Below are 18,683 nucleotides of genomic sequence, written 5' to 3' on the forward strand. Positions count from 1 at the left end.
TTCCGCGACTTAAAGCACGCGACGTCGAACAAGTATGCTTGCTCGTAGCCTAGCGACACCCGCGTCCATCGCGACTGTCCACGTCGGCCACCGATGCCTCAACGCCGGACCCCCCAGACGCGCCCCACGGGCGCCGAACCGAAAACAGCCCGTGAAGCGCGCTACGCTGCACAATCGTTACCGGCCCTCGAAGCTTCCGGTAGCCCTGTGGCCCCTCTCGTCCGTGAATTCATCGACATCTTCCCCGACAAGGTTCCCGGCGGCCCTTCCGCCGGATCGCGGAGTCCGACACGAGATCGATCTCGTGCCTGGCGCCAAGTACTGTGTCACCAGACAGTGGCCGCTTCCCCGCGACCAAGTCGAGGCGATCGATGCCTTTTTCGAAAGTCGCCGGCAGGCCGGCCACGTTTGCGAGAGCTTGTCACCCCACTCCAGTCCTACGTTCTGTGTGAAGAAAGCGACCGGGGGGTGGAGGATCGTCCACGCCTTCAACAAGCTTAACGACGCCACAATCCCGGCACAAACGCCGATCCCACGAAAAGACATGATTCTTGACTCCATGTCGGGCAGCACCACGTTTAGCGCGATTGATCTGATGGACGGATTCTATCAGATCTTGATGCTCGAAGACGACGTGCCGCTGACCGCCGTCAGCACGCCCAGTGGAATGCTGTGGGAATGGCTAGTCATGCCGCAGGGGCTCAAGAACGCCCCCGCCACCTTTAACCGCATGGTGTCCCACTTGCTGCGTCCATATCGCGACTTCGCGCCCAGTTACTTTGACGACATCTTCATTCATAGTCATGCCGACGCCGGCATGACTGACATCGAAGTTCATCTCCAACACCTACGAACGGTGTTCGGAGTGATGCGTGAAAACAAGCTCTACGCCAACCTGAAGAAATGCATCTTCTGCGCCCCCGAGATTCCAGTCCTCGGGAGCTACGTCAGCAAGGACGATGTCCGTGCTGACCCCGAGAAAGTGGCAGCCATCTGCGCCTGGCCATCTCCTCAAGACGCGAAACAGCTCCGACAGTGGCTCGGCCTCGCGACGTATCTTCATCACTACTCGAAGAACTTCGCGGCGACAGTTCGTCCACTGTCGCAACTACTCAAGACCGATGCCACTTGGACATGGCGTCCAGAACATCAAGCTGCCTTTGACGCGGTAAAAACGAGCTTATCCACCGCGCCCGTCCTGATGCTGCCTGATCACTCCAAGCCATTTCACGTGGTATGCGACGCCAGCGACTTTGCCATTGGTTGCGCCTTGATGCAATTCGACGCAGCAGGGCGCGAACGAGTGGTAAGCTACCAGTCGCGCCAGCTGAAACCAGCGGAACGGAATTACCCCGTACACGACAAAGAGCTACTGGCCATGCGCTATGCGCTGCTCAAGTTCCGAGTTTACCTCTTGGGCGAACAGACCTTCGTCGTGTACACCGACCACGCGTCGTTGCGAACCGCAACGAAGAGTCCGCATCTGTCCCAGCGCATGGCGCGCTGGCTCTCCCTTTTCTCCGAATACAACTTTGTTGTTCACTACAAGCCAGGCAAGACGAACATTCTTGCCTATGCTCTCTCGCGTCGGCCAGATTACGCTCAACTTGGCCGCCACGCGATTGGGGACGAAGACGACGACGAGTGCGCCGTGTGTTCTGCTGAAGATGTCACTGCGATGGAAGTCGCAGCGACCAGTTCGTTGCGCGACGCGATCTTGGCCGCGTACGCGTCGGATGCGGCGTGCTCCGAGCTGATCTCGTTCCTACATGATCCGTCGGAGCCAGCGCGGCGCCGACTGTCCCCGCGGGCCCGATCCCGATTGAGCCGCTTCCGCTTACAAGAAGGTTTGCTGACTTACAGTGTGGACAACGAAGACTCACCACGCATCGTCGTCCCGCTGGACGACGATCTTCGCGCCCGATTGATTCACGAGTTTCACGATTCTCCCAGTGGTGGCCATCTTGGACGCGAAAAGACCTTCGCGTCCCTCTCTCGCGATTACTACTGGCCGCACATGTACAAGTGGGTGCGTAGTGGGTTCGCTCATGCGAAGCGTGCCAGCGCGTGAAGCCTTCCCCGTCGAAGCAAGCACCGCTTCGACCCCTCCAGGTGGCCTCGGAGCCGTGGTCCTCCGTCAGTATGGATTTCGTTTTCGGCCTTCCCCGCGACGCCCAAGGTCGCACTGGCATACTCGTCTTCGTCGATCGATTCAGCAAGATGGTCCATCTTGCTCCAGTAGCCGCTACGGTCACCGCCAAGCAGTCTGCGGCGACGTTTCTGGATCTTGTTTATCGCCATCACGGCTTGCCAACATCGATCGTTTCCGATCGCGATCCCCGCTTCACCTCAGCTTTCTGGTCAGAGATCTTCCGGCTTGTCGGGACGCGGTTGAAGATGTCCACCGCGTCGCATCCGGAAACGGACGGCCAGACGGAGCGTGCGAACAGGGTCGTTGAGGACGTGTTGCGGAGATTCGCCGCGTCATTCACGTCCTGGAGTTCGTTCCTTCCCATGGTCGAGTTCGCGATTAACAATGCGGTTCACGCATCGACGGGGCTCACTCCATTCTACGTGAACTACGGACGCCATCCCCGCGTCCCTGCCCTCCTTGGCATGGATCGTCGGTCCCCAGTCGAATCGGACGCGGTCACGCCCGCGCCAGTACCCCCACCGAACGAGACGGACGCCTCCGATGTTGCCCCATCCGCGATTCCCGCTGACGATAGTCGTGAGCAAGCTCACGACGTCACCTCCGCGATTTTGAATGCTGTCACCACCCGACGTGGAGCCGCATCTGCTGCGCCAAGTGTGCGCACGCGTGGTGCCACGTAGGCAACACCATCTTCACTGACCACCTGGACGTCCAGGACGCTGATTAACCCGCGTCAGCATCGCCGCGCAGTTGAGTACCATGCCGCGACAGGCTCAGCCGCTTCACCCGAGCCTCCGCCCGCAAACTTCAATCCGAACCCTGAATCGCTACCGCGTGATGTCGCGGCCGCTCTTGCATTCGTCCAGCGTCGCGAGTCGGTAATCCGCTATGTGCGCGACGCCATCGCTATGGCGTTGGATCGCCAGAAGGAGAACGCAGACAGGCGTGGTCGCAAGAATCTCGCGACGTTTGCAGTAGGCGATCGTGTTTTGCTATCCACCGACGGCATTACACCCACTTCTGTGACGAACTTGGGCGCCAAGAGCTGACGCCGCGATATATCGGACCGTTCAAGATATTGAAGGTATTAGGTGACGCGTATACCCTTCGACTACCTACAGCACTACGCCTCCACCCTACCTTCTACGTTGGTCGCCTCCGCCGCTATCACCCTTCGTCAATCCCCAGCGACGCGGATGGTTCCCCGCGTCCGGACTTCGGCGATCATCCCGAGGCTCGTCCTGACGTCGCACGCGATGGCGCAGCTCTTGATTCTCCCGCTCCAGATACTCCACACGCTGAAGCAACCGATCCAGACGTTGCGCGGTCGCAGCGTCTTCCCGCCGTCCGCGGTCCACCCTTTCAGCGTGACGGCCCCGCTCCTCTGTCGATAGCGCGGGTAATCTTCGTCATATCGTTGACCGTATCTTGGAACACGAGGACCCTCGTGCTGCGCGTGATGGGTAATCTTCGTCATATCGTTGACCGTATCTTGGAACACGAGGACCCTCGTGCTGCGCCCAACCTTGCTCATACGAGTCACGGCGCTGATCGCCATGACGCTGCCATCCCTCCGCTCCGGCGCTACCTCGTTCGGTGGCTCGGCCCCATGAAGGATAGTTGGGAGCCTCGCGCCATCCTTCTCGCCGACGTTCCGGACTGCGTGGCGGAGTACGAGGCTGGTCTCGTACCAGCGGCCGATCGTCACGCGGGCGCGGCCGTCCGCCGCGTCTAGCCTCGTCGAGGGCCCTCAAGTAACGTCCAAACAGCCGTCTCATCTCGTCATCACTGCGGGCGTTCACGAAGGCGCTGCAGTCGTGCAGCGCCCACCTCTCCAGCGCCTCCGCGTACGTGGTCGAGTCGTCGTCTCGCTCGCTCATCGATACCCAGTTCGTCGCGCCGTACAAAAAGGAAAATGCTGCGTGCTTTCTCTCTGAAGTGGGGGATGGTGTGACGGGCCCATCGTCACACATCGCCATCGCATCCAATGCGATGGCCAATCAGCTTGTAGAACACATCTACTGGTTGGCGTGGTCCGAGACCACGCCGTTAGCTTTCAATACATCTCAGAGTCTAATTTGCCTGCTTCCTCACGCACAGTGTACGTAAGGTAACGGGTTGCTGAAAGCCCGTTACAAGTACTGTGAATTGCTGTTGTCTTTAATGCATATACATAAACGCTTCTCTTATTCGGCTCCCTTTGTTTTCTTTCTCTTGTGCTTTGGCTTCGGGCCTGGTTTTAGCCCACGTTTGCCGTTCTCGCGTGGGTTCTCTTGTATCGCCGGAACTAAGAGTCCCCGTATCTTTCTCTAAAATGACGTCAATTGGCCACGGCTTAAAGGAAACATTGTATGTTTCCTTGAAGTATCCAATGGACATTTTCTCTGCGTCGTACAGAGTATCCAAGTCTCGTCCGTCCTTTATAGCTGCTGCTACTGCATGAACACATTGTGTCCTGCCAATTTCCACATGTACATTCCGCTCCAGGTAGATCCACTAAACGCCAAGGGTGGATATATCCTTCTTCCGCAGTAGGACAGAGATAGAGAACGTCGTACGCACCGGCTAAACACGGAGTAATTTGGCATGATCCAGCAGCCTTGATGAGATCTTCTCTCATTTTTGCGAGCTGCGGAACCAATGTAGTGGATCGTCACTTGTCCAACCACGCAGCAGCTAGTTGTCTCTTTGAGGACACATGTTCACTCAATTTTCGAAAGTACAACCCAAAGGCATCGAGAGACTTGGCGCTTCGACATTTGTTTCCGATCCAGTTGTTGGATTGTTCGGCTAAATTTGATGTGGTCTCTCCGTAAGTAGGTAACTTGAAATGATCCTGATACACATATTTCACCCAGTGCTGTTTCGAAATCCCAGACAAGTATGTTGCTGCAGCTGGTTTTGTGATTTTGAGTTCTGATTCTAATAACTTATAGTCGTTTTCACAGTCACAATTGGCCATTTTTGAGATTAACCCGCGCTCTTTGTTCGTTAGTGAAATCTTTTCTTTGCTGGTGATGTTTCCTTTTATATGCCGAAGGCAGAATCGATATCCAGCGCGCGGAAAAACAGTGTGTACTCCCACTTAAAGGCCTTTATCTCTGTCAGAGAGAGCTGTAAAAGCTTCTATGTCGCCCAAAGCCTCCTTGACGACGTATAGAAACCAAATCCAGTGTTCCTTGCTCTCAACAGGAACGAGAGAGAAAGCGAAAGGAAGTATCGAACTGTCAAAGTCTTTTGAAGTCGCCACCAGAAAAACCCCTCGCTGGTTCATCTCACCTTTGAGATGAGCTCCGTCAAAGCCGTACAAACGGCGACTTCTTTTGGCGACTTGGAACCCGATGTTTGGGATAAAACATGCTCGAATAAAAGTCCCGTTGCCGAATTTCTCAAACTTCATAATTGAGCCCGGTTTTTTTTCAGCAAGTAACCTTAGATAAGACTCAAGCTTCTGATAGCTGTCAGTCATATCACCACCCAATCGCTCATCAATCGAGCTCTTGATCCGCGAAATAACACTCGGCCCGAGTTTTTGGCCTTTACCCACGAGGAATCTGGCAATTGCTGCGCCTATCATCTTGTCAGTTGTTCCGTCATACCTAGGCAGCATTTCTGCTTCGATCAAGTGTGTCAGTGTCGATAAATCTTGCGTTGTATTTCTCTTGGCCAACTGCGAACGAGCGATAGTACCCTCGGCAGGAGGTTGCTCTGTGAATCCCACACGCATGACGTGGTTGTGAGCAAAATTAATGCGAGTCACCTTCCAGCTTCCGTCAACTCCGTGGACATTGATAGCAAACGGACACTCAATTTCGTCATAGGAGGTGTTCTTGTCGAAGAATTGCTGACCATTCAGTTTTTTGCAGATATACTTTGCATTTCCACTATCGTTTGCCTTGCTACTGAAGCTTTTGACAAACAACTGAAAGCCGGACGATTGAGCAAGTTCTTTGCAGCGTTCTTGAATTGCCTTTTGAGATCCGTGAGTCTTGATCCCGATGTTCTCTCGCCGCTGGTACGCCACACCGTAGTTGCTCTTGCTACAGTCTGTCACTTCAATTGGTACATCTTGTCGCAACAAGCCAAGCGACCTGGCCATATCCAGCTCTGACACGTTCACCACGAATGGAGCCGACCCGAAAGTGCGAGCTTTTCGTGTTCGAGAGCGGAGCATTCGGCCAGTGTATTGTGTGCCTCGTGGAACTAACGAGCTGGTGAGAGGAAACAGAGAAATGGGCTTGTAGCAGTGAGAAACGAATGCACGACGACAACAATAGAAAACCAAGTCAACGTCTGTTGAGTGCCGTTGGATTTACGTATTAGATAAAAAAAATGTTGCTAGCATGCGCATCATACGTAGAATACTATACTATTTAATTTGAAATGAAGTACTATTTCATAACTACTGAGATTCGCTGACAATAACACTATTTACAAATCAAATCACCCGATCTCAGTAGTAACTACTGACTTATGGAAATTGCTCTTCGTTGCACACTTTGCGCTTGAGTCCAACACCAAAGCACTCGACTGTACTGGACATAATGACCTTAACAAGTTACAGCAAGAGCTAAGATGCAAGTTGAGAGTATAAAACAACCGCGTAGAAGTCAGAGACTAATCTATCAACACCTGCCGGCTCATATACACAATCAACGTCGGATAAGTTAGGGGTTCAATGTAGAGAAGAGGCTCGCAAGCGATTGACCTATTAATCACCTCTAGTATGGACAGTAGCCCGGCAAAAGCAACGATGTAGCACTTGCTTATCGTTTGATCGCTGCGACTTTCGACTCAGAAAGAATTCGGAGCTTCAGCTCGACATCGGATGTTATTACCGGTATGTGGTAGCCGTAAACGCGACAATGCTATTGCTACTTCACTTCAGTACAGTTGCTAAAAAAGAACTCGGCAACGCAAGCTTCATTCCGCAATTTACTCAGCAACCACAAGTTCTTCTTCTACAAGCATATACCAACATCAAACATGCGCCTCACCTACGTCTTGGTTTTTGTTTGCGCGGCCATCGTCCAAGCCAGTGGCACTGCGGTTTCTGTGACCAAGGGTTCCAAGGCGTTGATTAAGGATGGCGAGTCGCCGGAAACTGTCAATCGACTTCGTGCAGATGAAGGAATGCGGCGATTGGCGGCAAAGGACGGCTTCCTAAGCTTTCTTAAAAATAAGTTCAAGGGGGCGTTTCCATGGACGAAGGCCCACAAGCAAAAAAAGAGAAAGGAGGATATTGCTCGGTTTCATCGCCAGTGGTCAGACATGAGGCATGCGGGGGCAAATGTCTAAGAGGAATACACCAGGACTCTTTTACATGTAGATTTCCAATGTCGCTGGACTGGTGGAAGATAAAAAAAGAGGAATGTTTTTCAGCTTCATCCCAATTATCTTTTAGAAATTTTAAATAGCGGGGAGGATCAGATTAGTTATACAAGATGTGTGGAATTTCCGAAGCAAGAAGGTAACGCCGGTATCTCTGTCACAGAGTCTGTGGGGGTCCCGTGCATACTGTAGGAGGCTCCTTAGGAGCAGTCGTGATCCCTAAAAACTCACGTTTCGTCACAACCTGGAAATTGTCTTTTAGAATCCCGTAGCACTGCCTTCTGCCGTCACTTGCCCCGGTCGTAAACAACTCGGTTGAGCTAAATCTGTAGAGTGATTATACCGATTTCCCCACTAGGTAACTTTAAAGGCTCCGATATGTTGGCGATGTTTGTCCGACACGTTCACCACGAATGGAGCCGACCCGAAAGTGCGAGCTTTTCGTGTTCGAGAGCGGAGCATTCGGCCAGTGTATTGTGTGCCTCGTGGAACTAACGAGCTGGTGAGAGGAAACAGAGAAATGGGCTTGTAGCAGTGAGAAAGGAATGCACGACGACAACAATAGAAAACCAAGTCAACGTCTGTTGAGTGCCGTTGGATTTACGTATTAGATAAAAAAAATGTTGCTAGCATGCGCATCATACGTAGAATACTATACTATTTAATTTGAAATGAAGTACTATTTCATAAATACTGAGATTCGCTGACAATTAACACTATTTACAAATCAAATCACCCGATCTCAGTAGTAACTACCGACTTATGGAAATTGCTCTTCGTTGCACACTTTGCGCTTGAGTCCAACACCAAAGCTCTCGACTGTACTGGACATAATGACCTCAACAAGTTACAGCAAGAGCTAAGATGCAAGTTGAGAGTATGGGACAACCGGGTAGAAGTCAGAGACTAATCTATCAACACCTGCCGGCTCATACCGGTATACACAATCAACGTCGGATAAGTTAGGGGTTTACGTTCCATCGAAAAGAGACTCGCAAGCGATTGACCTAATAATCACCTCTAGTTTGATCGCTGCGACTTTCGACTCAGAAAGAATTCGGAGCCCATCCCAACTTCAGCTCGACATCGGATGTTTGTTTAGCATTATGTGGTAACCGTAAACGCGACAATGCTATTGCTACTTCACTTCAGTACAGTTTGCTAAAAAAGAACTCGGCAACGCAAGCTTCATTCCGCAATTTACTCAGCAACCACAAGTTCTTCTTCTACAAGCATATACCAACATCAAACATGCGCCTCACCTACGTCTTGGTTTTTGTTTGCGCGGCCATCGTCCAAGCCAGTGGCACTGCGGTTTCTGTGACCAAGGGTTCCAAGGCGTTGATTAAGGATGGCGAGTCGCCGGAAACTGTCAATCGACTTCGTGCAGATGAAGGAATGCGGCGATTGGCGGCAAAGGACGGCTTCCTAAGCTTTCTTAAAAATAAGTTCAAGGGGGCGTTTCCATGGACGAAGGCCCACAAGCAAAAAAAGAGAAAGGAGGATATTGCTCGGTTTCATCGCCAGTGGTCAGACATGAGGCATGCGGGGGCAAATGTCTAAGAGGAATACACCAGGACTCTTTTACATGTAGATTTCCAATGTCGCTGGACTGGTGGAAGATAAAAAAAGAGGAATGTTTTTCAGCTTCATCCCAATTATCTTTTAGAAATTTTAAACAGCGGGGAGGATCAGACTAGTTATACAAGATGTGTGGAATTTCCGAAGCAAGAAGGTAACGCCGGCATCTTTGTGGGGGGTCCCGTGCATACTGTAGGAGGCTCCTTAGGAGCAGTCGTGATCCCTAAAAACTCACGTTTCGTCACAACCTGGAAATTGTCTTTTAGAATCCCGCAGCACTGCCTTCTGCCGTCACTTGCCCCCGGTCGTGAACAACTCGGTTGAGCTACATCTGTAGAGTGATTATACCGATTTCCCCACTAGGTAACTTTAAAGGCTCCGATATGTTGGCGATGTTTGTCCGCAGAGCGTACGTGACCGCTTCCATTGCTTTCGGTCATCCAATGGGCCCTCTTAATGCATGCAGATCAGTGGTCTGCCAATGTAGTCATTGGTGTCTCGCACACCAGCGTGAAACCTCTCGTCATTGCCACTTGAGTGTAGCTCCGTTGCCCCCCCCCTCCTCGCTAAGATAAGACGTGCTAGTCTTAACAAGTCAATAAAACAAAATGACAATTCTCTGGAAACTCGAGGTCATTGCAGAGTGAGCTCGCCAACGAAGACGCCAGCAAACGTGGCTGAATTCGCATGAGCTACAATGTCCGTGTCCACCTGAGTAGACACGCCCGCGACCGAAGAGAAGAGAGAAGAAATATTAACACTCTTTAATAAAAGTTGCTTAAAACTACGTCGGGAGCTCAGTAAAATTCGTTCTTCAAACAGCGCAATAAAAATAATGTTCTAAAAGTATTTTTTAAAGAATTGTAAAGTTATTTATTTAGTTTTGAAGTACTTAAGTATTATTCTTTTCGAGCAGTTGCTTATGCAGGATACGCCGAGCTGAGCCGTCACGAGCAACTGGATATGCCTTGAGCTCTTCTTTCCAATCACAGTTGACATTGTAGGGTAGCGCACCTCGTTTCGTTTTTTTTGGGTACGACGTTTTCTGATGAAGATGTCAGACTAAAATGATAGTGTTGAGGTTCATCTCGCGGTCATTTTCATCGTTCCTTTCATCATTTTTTCAAAGTGATTGACATCACAGTAATACCTCCCCACAATTGTCCAGCTCCGTTACAATATTGACTTTTGAGCAACTTGGTTTCATCGTTGAGCACTTTGCGCTTCAAGCCTGACGGGACCCAAGAAACCAGAGCCAGAGCAGCACGTCGGGGCAACGAGATAAACACACATCACCGCGTGGACACCTTGTAAAAGAATGAGGCCAAAAACACGACTTCCCGCAAAGTCATTCTGGGAAACAGAATGACTCAATGACAAGATATGCAGCAAAAACGCAGCGAAGACAGCGGTGCATTGCTTAACGATCAATACTACAGTAAAGCTTAGTCGATGGGACTATTTTAGGTGATCATGAAAGAATTCAGAGCAAGCACATCCCAAGTTCAGCGATTCACAGAGCAATTTCCATAAGTCAGTAATTACTACTCAGTAGTTACTACTGACTTATGGAAGATTTGATTTGGTGCGTGTAAGTCAGTAGTTACTACTGACTTATGGAAGATTTGATTTGGTGCGTGTAAAGTACTGATCAGTAGTTGTCCCAAGCGTTAGATGTGTTACGCCTGGGTAGTAGTATAATAGTAATACACAGTGATGCCCAACCATCGAATGCATGAAGAAGAGCTACATCCTCTTACAAAACAACTTTCTCATTTCCATTTTATCCACGCCATGGCCCCTGTACTCCGCAACCTCTCGAAGAAGAAATTGGGCCGGCCCAAAAAGCGTTTGCCCCGAACCTGCCCATCCTGCAAGGTCACCTTCAGCTCTCCGACTAAGCTAAAGAACCATTTGAACCGTCAACGCGGATGCGGTCCCAAGGCCGTAGCTCTTTAAAAGGCAAAAAGAAAAGAAGCAAACCGGTATTACAGAAAGGTAAATTCAATTAAAAAAGAATTAGACAAGGTGGGAATGTGGGATTTTGAGTGCGACGGCTCTAGTGATGACGCTTTGGACGACGAGGCCACGAAAGAGCCCAAGTGGGTTTGTTTTGGAGACAACTTGTCCACTGCCAAGGGTTTGGCTCAGTTAGACTGGACGCAGGTAGCTAGAGTGATATTGAGTGTAGCATGATAGTAGTACTATTACCTTTTTGGAAGTGGTAATGTTAGAATATCATTTACTACAACTAATTTCTTTAATCATTAATTGTCCGTTTTTGCTTACATATATTTTAACAGCAAAACGGGTAACATGTCTTTTGTAGCTTACGTTTTGGCCAAACGGAGCCTATAATAGACCTAATTATTGAAACAATCAACCCGTACTACACTTTTTCGGCTCCTTTCGCTCATGCGCCTAAAATAACACTAAAATAAAATATTTTCAAATGAAAAAGTCGTTTCTTGTGCTATCGTCATGACAAGATAAAATACTACCGCGTAAAGTACTGTGAATTGCTGTTGTCTTTAATGCAAATACATAAACGCTTCTCTTATTCGGCTCCCTTTGTTTTCTTTCTCTTGTGCTTTGGCTTCGGGCCTGGTTTTAGTCCACGTTTGCCGTTCTCGCGTGGGTTCTCTTGTATCGCCGGAACTAAGAGTCCCGTATCTTTCTCTAAAATGACGTCAATTGGCCACGGCTTAAAGGAAACATTGTATGTTTCCTTGAAGTATCCAATGGACATTATCTCTGCGTCGTACAGAGTATCCAAGTCTCGTCCGTCCTTTATAGCTGCTGCTACTGCATGAACACATGGGAAGTCTGTGTCCTGCCAATTTCCACATGTACATTCCGCTCCAGGTAGATCCACTAAACGCCAAGGGTGGATATATCCTTCTTCCGCAGTAGGACCGAGATAGAGAACGTCGTACGCACCGGCTAAACACGGAGTAATTTGGCATGATCCAGCAGCCTTGATGAGATCTTCTCTCTTTTTTGCGAGCTGCGGAACCAATGTAGTGGATTGTCTCTTGTCCAACCACGCAGCAGCTAGTTGTCTCTTTGAGGACACAAGTTCACTCAATTTTCGAAAGTACAACCCAAAGGCATCGAGAGGCTTGGCGCTTCGACATTTGTTTCCGATCCAGTTGTTGGATTGTTCGGCTAAATTTGATGTGGTCTCTCCGTAAGTAGGTAACTTGAAATGATCCTGATACACATATTTCACCCAGTGCTGTTTCGAAATCCCAGACAAGTATGTTGCTGCAGCTGGTTTTGTGATTTTGAGTTCTGATTCGAATAACTTATAGTCGTTTTCACAGTCACAATTGGCCATTTTTGAGATTAACCCGCGCTCTTTGTTCGTTAGTGAAATCTTTTCTTTGCTGGTGATGTTTCCTTTTATATGCCGAAGGCAAAATCGATGTCCAGCGCGCGGAAAAACAGTGTGTACTCCCGCTTGAAGGCCTTTATCTCTGTCAGAGAGAGCTGTAAAAGCTTCTATGTCGCCCAAAGCCTCCTTGACGACGTATAGAAACCAAATCCAGTGTTCCTTGTTCTCAACAGGAACGAGAGAGAAAGCGAAAGGAAGTATCGAGCTGTTAAAGTCTTTTGAAGTCGCCACCAGAAAAAACCCTCGCTGGTTCATCTCACCTTTGAGATGAGCTCCGTCAAAGCCGTACAAACGGCGACTTCTTTTGGCGACTTGGATCCCGATGTTTGGGATAAAACATGCTCGAATAAAAGTCCCGTTGCCGAATTTCTCAAACTTCATAATTGAGCCCGGGTTTTTTTCAGCAAGTAACCTTAGAAGACTCAAGCTTCTGATAGCTGTCAGTCATATCACCACCCAATCGCTCATCAATCGAGCTCTTGATCCGCGAAATAACACTCGGCCCGAGTTTTTGGCCTTTACCCACGAGGAATCTGGCAATTGCTGCGCCTATCATCTTGTCAGTTGTTCCGTCATACCTAGGCAGCATTTCTGCTTCGATCAAGTGTGTCAGTGTCGATAAATCTTGCGTTGTATTTCTCTTGGCCAAGCGATAACACCCTCGGCAGGAGGTTGCTCTGTGAATCCCACACGCATGACGTGGTTGTGAGCAAAATTAATGCGAGTCACCTTTCAACTCCGTGGACATTGATAGCAAACGGACACTCAATTTCGTCATAGGAGGTGTTTGTCGAAGAATTGCTGACCATTCAGTTTTTTGCAGATATACTTTGCATTTCCACTATCGTTTGCCTTGCTACTGAAGCTTTTGACAAACAACTAAAAGCCGGACGATTGAGCAAGTTCTTTGCAGCGTTCTTGAATTGCCTTTTGAGATCCGTGAGTCTCGATCCCGATGTTCTCTCGCCGCTGGTACGCCACACCGTAGTTGGTCTTGCTACAGTCTGTCACTTCAATTGGTACATCTTGTCTCAACAAGCCAAGCGACCTGGCCATATCCAGCTCTGACACGTTCACCACGAATGGAGCCGACCCGAAAGTGCGAGCTTTTCGTGTTCGAGAGCGGAGCATTCGGCCAGTGTATTGTGTGCCTCGTGGAACTAACGAGCTGGTGAGAGGAAACAGAGAAATGGGCTTGTAGCAGTGAGAAACGAATGCACGACGACAACAATAGAAAACCAAGTCAACGTCTGTTGAGTGCCGTTGGATTTACGTATTAGATAAAAAAAATGTTGCTAGCATGCGCATCATACGTAAAAATACTATACTATTTAATTTGAAATGAAGTACTATTTCATAACTACTGAGATTCGCTGACAATAACACTATTTACAAATCAAATCACCCGATCTCAGTAGTAACTACTGACTTATGGAAATTGCTCTTCGTTGCACACTTTGCGCTTGAGTCCAACACCAAAGCTCTCGACTGTACTGGACATAATGACCTTAACAAGTTACAGCAAGAGCTAAGATGCAAGTTGAGAGTATAAAACAACCGCGTAGAAGTCAGAGACTAATCTATCAACACCTGCCGGCTCATATACACAATCAACGTCGGATAAGTTAGGGTTTCAATGTAGAGAAGAGGCTCGCAAGCGATTGACCTATTAATAATAATCACCTCTAGTTTGATCGCTGCAACTTTCGACTCAGAAAGAATTCGGAGCCCATCCCAACTTCAGCTCGACATCGGATGTTTGCTTAGAATTATGTGGTAACCGTAAACGCGACAATGCTATTGCTACTTCACTTCAGTACAGTTGCTAAAAAAGAACTCGGCAACGCAAGCTTCATTCCGCAATTTACTCAGCAACCACAAGTTCTTCTTCTACAAGCATATACCAACATCAAACATGCGCCTCACCTACGTCTTGGTTTTTGTTTGCGCGGCCATCGTCCAAGCCAGTGGCACTGCGGTTTCTGTGACCAAGGGTTCCAAGGCGTTGATTAAGGATGGCGAGTCGCCGGAAACTGTCAATCGACTTCGTGCAGATGAAGGAATGCGGCGATTGGCGGCAAAGGACGGCTTCCTAAGCTTTCTTAAAAATAAGTTCAAGGGGGCGTTTCCATGGACGAAGGCCCACAAGCAAAAAAAGAGAAAGGAGGATATTGCTCGGTTTCATCGCCAGTGGTCAGACATGAGGCATGCGGGGGCAAATGTCTAAGAGGAATACACCAGGACTCTTTTACATGTAGATTTCCAATGTCGCTGGACAGGTGGAAGATAAAAAAAGAGGAATGTTTTTCAGCTTCATCCCAATTATCTTTTAGAAATTTTAAATAGCGGGGAGGATCAGACTAGTTATACAAGATGTGTGGAATTTCCGAAGCAAGAAGGTAACGCCGGCATCTCTGTGGGGGGTCCCGTGCATACTGTAGGAGGCTCCTTAGGAGCAGTCGTGATCCCTAAAAACTCACGTTTCGTCACAAACTGCGCCCTTTATCAAATGCCAGTTGCGCATGGCTCTCCAGTCGATATTCCAGTCACTCTCTCTCTACAACCTCCTGTTTGTCCATCACAGCGTTCATTTCCGCGATTTCTTGAGCTGAAGAGACGACGGGGATTTGTTTCTGCTGCTGCTCGCGTCTCTGAGCCATTCGCTGCGCTAAACGCTGCTGCTGGCGTCGTTTTAAAGCCTGCGTTAAAGCCATTATAGCGTTGGAACTCTCGTCTTTCAAGCGCTCAATCTTGCGTTTAATAGTGTCTCGAGTGTTTGCAGCTTCCCTCTCACGAGCTGCTGCGTCTTCCTCCGATTTATCCAGCAGTTTCACCACTGTATTCGTTAAATCCTTTTCTGCATCGCCTGGCTTGCGTTTGTTCCGAGCGAGTTCATGCAGCTGTCTACAGTGACGGATCTGAGCTTCCACCTCTTTCCCAGAATTGTGGAGCGTAGACGACAGCTCTTTTGCTAACGCTTTCCCAGTCTGTCTCTCAGTTTCGTCTAATGCTGCCATTGCAGTCTTCAGTTCTTCTTCAATTTCCACTAAGGCAGCCTTCTCCAAGTCAGCAGGGCCAGAGCTATTGGACACAGCTTTTCCCGTACTCGCATGACGTCTATGACTCAATTTCTCAGTCAATTTGGCTTGCGCAGACCCGCATCAGCTTTAAACTCTCGGAGTCTCTCGGGGCAAGCCAAAACGCAGTCGGCATGCAGTTTATCAAACATTTCCTGGGATTGAAACTCGATTAGAGCTGGGATTTGACTCGCCAGAGTCTCCTGAAGCTCTCCCTTCAAATCCGCTCGACTATGAGGCGTCATCAATGCAGTTGTCGTCTCTCGACCAGCTTCTTCAAGGGTTTTGCCGCTCTCCAGCTCATCTAAGAGCGCTAATTGAGCGTCTGCTACAGCCACAACGACTGCCGCTTGTTTCTTCTGAACGTCGACTGCTTCTTGTCATTTAAAGTGCTTTTCTCGTAGTTTTTTCCATCGCTTTATTTGTAAAATTAGCAACTAGAACGCCCAGTTTTTTCGAGAGCATTTCCACCCTCCTTTCCACTGATGTCACTCGTAATTCCACCGTCATTTGACATCTTCACTGCTCCTGCTCGTTGCCGACGTTTAGCTGCCAAATTCTCTCGCATTTTAGCCTCCAGACGCAGTCGTTCGCTCTCCATTTCGCCTCTTAAAGCCACAAAATCACGGTCGTATTCACTCTGCAGTTTGTCCAGCTCTGTTGGGCGGCCTCGATCATTTGCAGATCATCCATAGTGGCGCGCAGTTCATCCCCTATGACGACAAAGAATTGAAGACCAATGTTTGCCGGATTCGTCCGGATAAATGACAGACGCTTCTACAACCGTCCCGACACAATCCAACACTGATTTAAGTGGTCACCAGAGAATAAACTTGCTTTTATCCATACGATGGATGTGCGTTTTATGTACCAAATGACCCATGTATGCCCAAATAACAAACCCTAGCGCTCACGGTTGTAAACGGGCTTAAAATAGGCGGTTTCCACAATCCTTGGGGGTCAAACGAACAAATACATTAATGAGAACTTATGCAATAACCATCAGCTCGATCCGAAAAGGGACGAGGAGAGGCGGGTATTTCTTGACTGCTTGCTGCTTGTTCTTCCAAATACGAAGTGAGAGAGCTCGCCACGTGTGGTCAGCATTAAGCGGGAGCAGTGTATACCGGTACAGCTGCGGTATACCGGTACAAAAATCTGGTGCGGAAAACACAATTCCTTCGCTCGCTCTGCTTCGTTATGGAATACACTTTTCCACAATCCTTGGTGGTCAAACGAACAAATACATTAATGAGAGCTTATGCAATGACCATCAGCTCAATCCGAAAATGGACGAAAAGAGCGGTGCTCCCTTAAGTGGTCATGCATATTGGCTCCACTAATGTAGCGTCGAATCCCCCGGTGGACCTGCCACCATGTTCGCTGAAAGCGTGGTGACGGACTCTTTGCAGAGCCTGGTGTAGGTCTTGTACGCGTCGATAACCCAGCGGTCGTGGAACTGGGTTGTAAGTGCATCCGCGCCAGATCGGTACATGTGCGTGGTTCCCCCGGCGCGTAGAGAATGAGAGCTGAACCGGCGGTGGTCTTGGCCAGTGCCAGCGGCAGCGCCTTTGATAGCTTCAGACACATTATCGGTCGATACGCAGGCTGGTTGTCCCCAGCGTGAGATGTGCACGGCGGCTGAGATGTTTTCAGGGAGATTCCTCCTTGCTTGATGGAAGATGAGGGCTCCGAACACGGGGCACAGAAACTGGTGGCCAGAGCGAGATAGCATCCTTGTCGTTGGAGCCCCATCTTGATTGGTCTTGGACCCATTCAGGCGAATCCAAACAGCCTGAGCCCGTGACGGACACTGCGTCGGCTGTCCAGCGGTATCCACAACCACAATGGCTTGCGCTCGTAGTGCGAACTACTTGAAGGATCCACCTTGGATGGGTACGATCTCTGATCGTCTCAAAAAAAGAATGCCAAGCACACTACCCCCACAGGGCTTGGACACGGGGATGTTCCATGGCCAGGCCTCGAAAGCATGCTTCTGAGAGGTGGATGGACACGGATGCCTTGCGGCGTCGGGGCGTGTCGAGACGGCTAATTCCTTTAAATAGTATGCGGATGTGCAGATGTTCGACCGGGAACTCACATCCGGAGGCGGCAAATAAATGGCGAACGCCATGGAGCACCGCCATGATGGTTTCGCTACGGATGGGACCGCTGGATCCAAAGCCAAACTGAAATCCATGTAAAACGAAATCCGATATGTGCTTCACCATGTCAGTGAGAGTCATTCCATGAAGCCAGGGAGAACGTCCTCGTCGTGGAGTCGACACGGAGTGCGCGCGGAGATATGCTGCCAGATACTGATTAGGCCTTGAATGTCCGTCTTCGGGGCCACCTGCGACCACCCAGGCGTTAGCGAAGCAAACACAGTTGCAAACGATGGGTTAGCGGGAATACGGGAACCGGCGTCAGCGCGCGTATTATCTGTTCCAGCGACGTGAGACGCTGAAACCCAAAGCCGATATGATGCTCCCCACCAGCTAAGCAGGCGGATCATCACTTGATCCCTGGGGTTGCGTGAGTCCAGCTTGTTTTGCCATGCGACAGCGGATGAATTGCCGATACGGAAGTGCACGTGCCGCGGTCTGTTGTCGATGGGGCTGTTCGCGGGCCATCGCTCTCCCCATGGGTGCACCGCGAAGCCACACGAGAGGAGCTCGCGGAAGTTGATGCCAAAGCCGTTGGCCGCTCCCATTTTGAATTCCGCTATCAGCGTTAGCTCGGATGGGGTAAATCCGTAGGTCAGCGCAGTCTTGGCCAGATCGGCAAGCGCACACAGCCCGACATCCGACGCTTCCATATCGACCACAACATCCGGGGGTGGGAGAGCGCTGAAGTATTCCAGAGATACACCGTTTAGCTGAGGGCTGTGCAGTCACCAGAGCAGGTCTTCTCGCATTGCGTCTGTCCCGGAGACGCCCTGAAAACGATGGAATCGTGCCTCATGGTGGCGGAGACGCTGAAGGAACGGTCGTGCGTCCCGAATGCAAGTCGCCACCTGACGTAAACTGCCCATTAACGACCGATACGCTTTTCTAGTCAACGTCGAGGAGTGGTAAGCTGAAGCGACAATCCTGCATGCATTTTGGATCTTGGAAACCGGTAGTGCGACCACTCCATCGAC

At 49.7% G+C, this 18,683-nt stretch overlaps 3 protein-coding genes across 3 annotated transcripts; 2 read left to right on the forward strand and 1 right to left on the reverse strand.

Moving 5' to 3' along the window:
• Nucleotides 1-7,098: 7,098 nt before the first annotated feature.
• On the forward strand, nt 7,099-7,453 carry PITG_14076 (uncharacterized protein; the record flags this gene model as incomplete). Its single annotated transcript, XM_002899162.1, has 1 exon — nt 7,099-7,453. The coding sequence occupies one exon, from the start codon at nt 7,142-7,144 to the stop codon at nt 7,451-7,453; it is 312 nt and encodes a 103-aa protein (XP_002899208.1).
• Nucleotides 7,454-7,899: 446 nt separating this feature from the next.
• Nucleotides 7,900-9,123, forward strand: PITG_14077 (uncharacterized protein; the record flags this gene model as incomplete). Its single annotated transcript, XM_002899163.1, has 3 exons — nt 7,900-7,988; nt 8,019-8,079; nt 8,657-9,123. 3 exons carry the CDS (start codon nt 7,900-7,902, stop codon nt 9,047-9,049), a joined length of 543 nt encoding a protein of 180 aa, XP_002899209.1.
• A 5,250-nt stretch (nt 9,124-14,373) lies between these two features.
• On the reverse strand, nt 14,374-16,142 carry PITG_14078 (uncharacterized protein; the record flags this gene model as incomplete). The annotated part of the gene is made up of 4 exons (XM_002899164.1): nt 14,374-14,556; nt 15,029-15,510; nt 15,621-15,845; nt 16,013-16,142. 4 exons carry the CDS (start codon nt 16,140-16,142, stop codon nt 14,374-14,376), a joined length of 1,020 nt encoding a protein of 339 aa, XP_002899210.1.
• Between the last annotated feature and the right edge of the window lie 2,541 nt (nt 16,143-18,683).

This window comes from Phytophthora infestans, genomic scaffold (genome assembly GCF_000142945.1).
Source record: "Phytophthora infestans T30-4 supercont1.32 genomic scaffold, whole genome shotgun sequence".
NCBI lineage: Eukaryota > Oomycota > Peronosporomycetes > Peronosporales > Peronosporaceae > Phytophthora > Phytophthora infestans.